Source organism: Coenobita brevimanus, unplaced genomic scaffold (assembly GCF_032717465.1).
Source record: "Coenobita brevimanus isolate Jiangsu-jjx unplaced genomic scaffold, ASM3271746v2 jjx.HiC_scaffold_331, whole genome shotgun sequence".
NCBI lineage: Eukaryota > Metazoa > Arthropoda > Malacostraca > Decapoda > Coenobitidae > Coenobita > Coenobita brevimanus.
In genome coordinates, this window is record NW_027644323.1 from 10,054 (window position 1) to 17,936 (window position 7,883).

The 7,883-nt window shown below is 49.5% G+C and overlaps 3 protein-coding genes across 3 annotated transcripts; all 3 read left to right on the forward strand.

Moving 5' to 3' along the window:
* The first annotated feature begins 209 nt into the window (after window positions 1-209).
* Window positions 210-3,260, forward strand: LOC145390177 (uncharacterized). Its single transcript, XM_080265198.1, has one exon. It carries the CDS (start codon window positions 210-212, stop codon window positions 3,258-3,260), a length of 3,051 nt encoding a protein of 1,016 aa, XP_080121324.1.
* A 226-nt stretch (window positions 3,261-3,486) lies between these two features.
* Window positions 3,487-4,038, forward strand: LOC145390178 (uncharacterized). The gene has a single exon (XM_080265199.1). The coding sequence runs from the start codon at window positions 3,487-3,489 to the stop codon at window positions 4,036-4,038; it is 552 nt and encodes a 183-aa protein (XP_080121325.1).
* Window positions 4,039-4,235: 197 nt separating this feature from the next.
* On the forward strand, window positions 4,236-7,670 carry LOC145390179 (uncharacterized). The gene is made up of 3 exons (XM_080265200.1): window positions 4,236-5,130; window positions 5,725-6,140; window positions 6,966-7,670. The coding sequence occupies exons 1-3, from the start codon at window positions 4,236-4,238 to the stop codon at window positions 7,668-7,670; spliced, it is 2,016 nt and encodes a 671-aa protein (XP_080121326.1).
* The last annotated feature ends 213 nt before the right edge of the window (window positions 7,671-7,883 follow it).

Below are 7,883 nucleotides of genomic sequence, written 5' to 3' on the forward strand. Positions count from 1 at the left end.
TATACTCACCCCACCCGGCGAATGAGGCTGGGCGACATGTTGCCATTGCTCTCGAGGAAACTGCGGGGGTCTCCTTACTCAATGACTTGTCCAAGTCTACCCATGTCCGTGGTGGGAGGCTTGACCTTTCCCTAGTCTCTGCACCTCTTGCCGATGTGTCTACGTGGTCCTTGCACCCAATCCTCACCAGTGATCATTTCGCTGTGGTGATGGAATTGCCTGCGGCTCCTCTTCCACCCCCACCACCACCTCCGCCTCGCTGGGACTTACGACGTGCACATTGGCCTGAGTATGCACAAACAGTTGACATCGCCTTGGACAAGGCTGTTCCCCCGCATTCCCTAGAGGACCATGCGGAGCAGGTTGCCCGTGCCTTACGTCATGCTGCTGCTGCCTGTATTCCCCTCACCAAGTGCCCCACGGTCTTTCTTAAGGACTACTGGTTTTACGACGAGCGGGTTCAGGAGCTGAACCATCGGCTAAACTCCGCTCGTAAGGCCTACCGTCGGCGACCTTCCTCTCCAACTAGGAGATATCTGGCTGCAGTGGTACGACATGTTTCGCAGGAAAAGCACCGCATCCGGGATGAGGCTTGGATGAGGTGGTGTAGGTCGCTTGATTCACGTTCCACACTTGGGGAGATGTGGGCGAGAATCAAGTCGGTCTCTTCTCCCCGACCAGCTAGGCCACCATCACATCCTGACCCTGCAGGTGAGGCAGATCGCCTTGCTGCTCATTTCGCTGCTCGTACTGCCACAACTAACCTCCCACAGTCAGTCAGTGACCTGCAATCTCGCCTTGCAGGACCCCGCAGGGACGCTGTCTATGCTGCTTGCTCTCGTCCTGATGCTGCAGACCACCCCTTTACTGTGGAAGAGCTAGAGCGAGTGTTGTGCAGCAGAAAGGATACGGCTCCGGGCCCTGATGGCCTTGTATACTCCCTCCTGGCTCGCACAAGCCAGGGAGGGAAGGCGCGTGTCCTGGACCTGTTCAATCGCTCATGGCTTGAAAAGCGTCTCCCTGGATTGTGGAAGACAGCCATTATTCTCCCCATCCCCAAACCACGAGACCCGACTACCTTGAGGCCGATCTCCCTCCTCAGTTGCATTGCCAAGACCGCTGAGAGGCTTGTCCTCTCTCGACTTGTCTGGAGGTTGGGGCCGCTCCAGCCCCGTCTATTTGCTTACCTCCCTGGCAGGAGCGCTCAACATTGCCTAGCCTCCTTTCTTGGTGAGCTGAGGAGTGGTCGTGGCATGGCTGTCTTCCTCGATCTTGAGAAGGCATTCGAACTTGCCAACCCAGACGCAGTACTTGTGGCGCTCGCAGCGAAGGGCTTGGGTGGTCGCCTCCTCTCCTGGGTGAGGGACTTCTTCCACGGCCATGCTGCTTGTGTTCGATTTCAGGGCAGAGTATCCCCTTCCTACTCGCATGTCAATGGCACACCCCAGGGCAGTGTGCTGAGTCCTCTTTTATTTAATGTCTTAGTTGAGGACCTGCTTACAGTCGACTGTGGCCAAGGGGTTACTCTGTTCTGCTATGCAGATGACTTGGCATTGGTTTTCTCTAGACGGGACTGCTACACTCAGGCACCAACTGCGCTTTCCCGTCTACATGCCAAATGCTGTGAGCTTGGCCTTAAAATCAATTTCCAAAAAACTAAATGTCTGCCTTTTGGTCTCCGCCACCCTGACCGTCCCCTTCTTCTTGGGGGTAATAGCCTTGATGTCGTTCGCTGTCACCAGTACCTGGGTGTATGGTTCGACAGCCGTCTGACATTTGCCACTCATATCCGCTATATACGGGAGCGAGCAGCTACCCGCATTACTGCCCTAAAAGCCCTTTCTCACCGCAACCTGGGTGCCTCGTACAGCGTCCTACGGACTTTTTATTCACAAGCTATCCGTTCCATTGTGGATTACGGGGCTCTATGTCTTATCGGAGTGTCTGAGTCACTCCGTCTCTCTTTGGAAGTCCTGCAGAACACTGCTCTGCGTATATTGCTCGGTGCACCTCCTTGGACACGCTTGGTCAACCTTCGGGCTGAGAGCGGTTTTCCCTCTCTGCAGCACCGCATTTGGGCACGAACAACAGCTGTCGTTGCTCAGCTCTGTCGGCATCGGCCCCACCTTCCGGTGTCTGTACTCCTCCAGCGTACCCTTGCTCGGCCCCCAAATCCGCACCCTGGACGTGATTGGATTCTGCTTGCTGTGGACATAGTTCGCAAGCTTGACGCCGCTGATGCCATTGGTGGTGGTCCTGACTTGCCCAATCCTGCATATGCCCCTGCTCCTCCTTGGCTCCCACCTGTGATCAAATATGTCGAGCCTAATATAGCAGTTCCCAGGTCCTCTTTTCCTGCTGTTCTTCGCCAGGATGCTCTCAGTCGTGTGGCAGCTTTCTTCACTCCAGATACTGCAGTCTACTATACTGACGGGTCTGTTGGTGATGACGGGTCTGCGGGTGCTGCTTTTGTTTGTGATGAGGGGGTTGAGTCCTGGCGTGTCACCTCCGGTGTTTCAGCCTACCAGACTGAGCTCGTTGCCATTCTCTGCGCCCTTCGCCATGCTGATCAACACCTCCATCGGTGTATTATTATCCATACGGACTCGCTTTCCTCTATACGTGGCCTCCAAAAGCACTACTACTCTGACAATAAATATCTCCTTACGTCCATCATAGCTGTTGCAACTTCCATCACAGGTAGGGGGGGTGAGGTTCACCTTCACTGGCTTCCTGGGCATGTCGGTATTGCAGGCAATGAGCGTGCTGATGCTGCTGCTCGCCATGCTGGCACGTTACCTGTTACCACATTTCAGCTGCATCCTAGTCTATCCCTTCTTTTGCGACATATGGCTGATGCCGTCTGCCGACTTTCGCAGGAGGATCATCAGTTTCAGGTGTGGGAGGGCTCCCGTTCTGCTACGTGGTATGCCAGAGCTACAGAGTACTCACCTGTGTCTGTTCCCCATGGCACACCTAACCACCTACTGGTTCCACTTCGCCGCTTACGCCTAGGGTTCCCGTGCTACAGCCAGGTGACTAACAGCAACCCAGAGCCGTGCCCTCACTGCTTTGAGGTCAGTGAGCAGCCCCTGCTCCATTATGTTCTGGACTGTCCTGCAACATCTCGACTTCGGTGTAATATTGGGACGCAGCTTCATGTTGGGGCTGACGACTTTCAACTGGCAGCAGAGCTTATTGCAAGGACACCCACGTCTGCTCTTTTGGGGGTTGTGGCCATGTACCCACCCCCACGCTAGTATATAATACTTGTTTTATTAACAGACTTTCACTGACGGGCTTTTGTTTTGCCCGTGTCCTCCCTTTTTAGGAGGCGAATCTAAACCAACCAACCAGACCTAGGCCAGTTCTTTCCCGGCTACACTCAGCTAACAATAAACTGAGAACCCCCACTACGTGTATTTCTCCGGGATCCAATACATGGCGACGAGGATGGGATCCAGAGTGTAGTTAAACAGTGGGACAATGGCTGGGTCAGCTGCCGTTGGGGCTGTAGAAGCATACGAAAAAGGGGAAGACTTTGAAACCTACACTGAGCGGTTTGAGCAGTTCCTAGAAGCCAACAATATCACCGAGGATAAGCGAAAAAGGGCGTTATTTCTCACTGTGTGTGGTCCGGCAGTGTACCAACTACTGAGGAATGTTTGTGCCCCTGATAAACCTTTCTCGAAAACACTGGCTCAGTTGATCAACCTCGCTACACAGCATTATGCTCCAAAAGTTTCTGTGGTGGTGGCGAGGTACAAATTCAACTCTGAAAAACAAAAGGAGAATCAGACCATCAGCAAATATGTGGCAGAGCTTAAGAGACTAGCATCACGTTGTAACTTCGGTGCAAATTGGCAGGAACACTTGAGAGACAGGTTTGTGTGTGGAGTGTCTAGTGAACAGCTCCAACGTAAGTTATTGCAGGAAGGAGATGACCTAACTTGGGAAAAACATATAAAATGGCGCTATCTTACGAAGCCGCTTCAACTGATGCACATGTGCTATCTGGACAAAGCAGAGAAAATATAAACCGGGTAGGGTCTGCGTCATCCTTAAGAGGATTGGGACAAAGTAAGTACCAACCAGACAAGACAGCGATATCCAGGGATGCCCGATGGAAGGAAACTAGATGTTCACGGTGTGGCAGGGAGGGGCATGGTGCGACACTGTGGTCATTTCGAAATGCAATATGTTTTAGGTGTAAAAGAAAAGGGCATATTCGAAGAATGTGCAGAACCAAGACAGTAGTGAACAATCTGGATGAAGAACAAAGTGAACAGGAGGATGAAGCGGTTGACGGGGAGCTGTTTGGGATTTTACAGTTACCTGACAAAAACCGTACAGCAAAAAGGAAACCACCGCTTACAGTGGATTTGCAAGTGCAGGGCAGCGTGATTTGCATGGAAGTGGACACAGGGGCAAGTACGACAGTAATTAGTGAGAAGCAATGGAAAAAGTTGAATAGAAGACCCAAACTCCACACATCAAAACGACGGTTAGTTACCTACACAGGAGAGGATTTACAGGTGTGTGGTGAGGCGAGTGTTGAGGTGAAACTGAACAATCAGGTGGAGATTTTGTCCATTACCGTCATCCAAGGAGAGGGACCACCGCTGTTGGGACGTGATTGGTTGGCAGTCTTAAAGTTAGATTGGGAAGAGATGCTGGCGAAGATTGCCATTAAACACTCTGAGGGGGAGCTGTCGGAATTAGATAAATTATTGGAGAGCCATGCCAGGGTCTTTTCACAAAGTTTAGGACGTATGCCTATCAAAGCACATCTCAAGCTGAAGGAAGGAGCTCGTCCAGTTTGGAAAAGGGCCAGACCAGTTCCTCATGCTCTGTATCCGCTAGTGGATCAGGAACTAGATAGGTGGGTGAAGGAAGGGATAGCTGAACCAGTGGAAACAGATCACAGCAGCGGGTGGGCGACACCATTAGTAGTTGTTCCTAAACCGGACGGAAAGGTAAGGCTAGCAGCCGATTATCGTATTACAGTGAACCCTCAACTGGATATTGTAAAACACCCCTTGCCAACTCCAGAGGAGCTGTTTGCAAGAATTAAAGGGAAGAGGTTTGCTAAGTTAGATTTGAAAGATGCATACTTGCAGATGGAACAAAGTGAGGATTCAAAGGATTTAACAACGGTATCTACTCATAGGGGGTTATTACGGATGAATAGGTTGCCTTTCGGATTATCATGTTGTACAGATATTTTCCAAGCAGCAATAGATAGAATATTGGAGGATTTACCTGAATGTGTGGCTTATTTGGATGATTTGCTAGTAATGGGGCAGGATAAGCAGGATTTACTCCGAAACTTGGATAAAGTTTTGAGAAGGTTGGGTGACAACGATATCCGGCTTAAACAGTCTAAATGTGAGTTTAACCTACGGGAGGTACAATACCTGGGTTGGATAGTTTCGGGTACAGAGCTTAAACCAGTCCCGGAGAAAACTGAGGCGGTGAGACTGTTACCTGAACCAACAGATGTGTCTTCCCTACGCAGTTTATTGGGGGCCATAGGTTATTATTCACGTCTGTTACCGCACCTGGCCACCACACTCTCTCCCTTGTACAATTTACTACGTAAAGGTGTGAAGTGGGAGTGGTAAAAAAAGTGCGAGGAGGCACTGAACAGGGTAAATAAGATGTTGGCAGGTAACCTGGTGTTAATGAGATATGATCCTAATTTGCCACTAAAATTAATGACAGATGCGAGTGAAGTGGGTATTGGTGCTGCATTGGTGCATGTTGTGCCCGGAGGGTTAGAGAGACCAGTAGCCTATGCATCTAGAACTCTAACTCCAACAGAGCAGATATACCCGATTGTTGAGAAGGAGGCGCTAGGAGTATCATATGGTGTACGAAGATTTCATCAATATTGTTATGGGCGTAAGTTTACTTTGGTAACAGACAACAAAGCTTTATCTCGTATCTTAAACCCGGACAGAGAGATGCCAGCTTTGGGAGCAGCACGGATGCAGAGATATGCCTTGCAGCTGGCAGCCTACAGGTACGAGGTGGAGTTACGACGTTCTAGGGATATGGTGGTTGCAGATGCGCTTTCCAGATTACCTTTGCCAGGTATCATCGATGTAGATGCAGGGTTTGTAGAGGAAGAGGCCAGAGTAAGTATTGTGTTGTTCTTAGACGAGGGACCTGGAGTGACAGCCAGTGAGATAGCAACAGCAACACGACGAGACCCAGTGTTAGGGAAGGTGTTGTCAGCATTGTGATCAGGGAAATGGATGGAAGGAGATAAAGAGGTTGCTGTTTTCAGGTCGAGATGTGATGAGTTTTCCACGGAGGGGGATTGCATTATGTGGGGTGGTAGAGTAGTGGTTCCAGTAGCACTTAGGAATCAGATTAAGGGGGAATTACATACAGGACATACAGGTTGTGTGCGGATGAAGCAGCTAGCGAGACGGTATGTTTGGTGGCCAGGAATAGACAGAGAGCTGGAGGAGATGGTGAAGGATTGTCATGGCTGTATGGAGAAGCGGACATCGCCGCCACAATCTGCCTTGCATCTGTGGGAATTGACTAGTGGACCATGGCAAAGACTTCATGCAGACTTCGCAGGGCCCATAAATGGAATGATGCTGTTGATTGTGGTTGATAGCTATTCAAAGTGGATTGAGGCTATTCCATTAAAATCTACAACGGTAGAGAAAACTATGTATGAATTAGGGATAATGTTTGCTAGGTTTGGTCTGCCTTTACAGTTGTGCACAGATAATGGGCCTCAGTTTACAGCGGGGGAGATAGCATCATTTTTACGCAGACATGGTATCAGACATATCAGGACGGCTCCATATCACCCTTCCAGTAATGGGTTGGCAGAACGGGCAGTAAGAACGGTGAAAGAGGGCTTAAAATCTATGAGTAAGGAGGGAGGATCTCTTGAGAGGAAATTATTAAAGTTTTTGTTGACTTATCGTTCTACCCCCCAGACAACAACAAGCAAGACCCCAGCAGAGTCGTTGTTGGGTAGGAACATTAGATCGAGACTGGATCTTCTTTTACCAAATGAGGAGAGCAGGGTGATGGAGAAGATAGAAAAACAGGTAACAGGTCGTCCAGTAAGGAGGTTTGCAGTGAATGATATAGTCTGGGCTCGCAGTTATTCTGGACCTAAATGGAGGAAAGGTCGGATAATATCGCAGACTGGACCGGTTTCATATGAGGTGGATGTAGGGGGAGATATTTTATGGTCACGCCATGCCGACCAAATAATTCTTGTGAGCAAGGCCAATGACAGTGGATGGCAGCAATCACCTATATTAACTGACACACCCTCTACGCTAGTAACAGATGTACCGGTGGGGCAGGGGGAACCACACCCGCCTGCTGTAGAGATGGATAAGGGATCTCCGGAGCACCGGGCAGAGGTGTCAGAGCTGAGGAGGCAACAGGAGAGGACACTACAGTCGGACGAACGTCAAAGCACAGGGGCAGCCAGCATGGGGATGAAAACACCTGTGAAAGAATTAGAGCATGGGGCTAGATCGACTCGACAGCGGTTATCGACAGCCTCTGAGTCTTCTAGAGAGGAGGCAAGAACATCGACATTTCATGAAGTAGAATCACCCAAAACTCTAGTACGACGGTCAACAAGAGAAAGGAAACCTCCTGAAAGATATACAGCTGTGATGTAAATTGTAGGGACTATTATTACATATGTTTATTAGTTATTATGTATATACTTATGTTAGGGGGGGTGCAAGGTTAAAATTTGTAGTTGTCAAGCCAACTATTGGTTGATGCTTATATATATTGTTATTTATTGTACCTATGTGATTATTGGTCTTTATGTTTGGTTGTTATTGTACCTATATGATTATAGGATTTTATGTTGTTTGGTTGTGGGA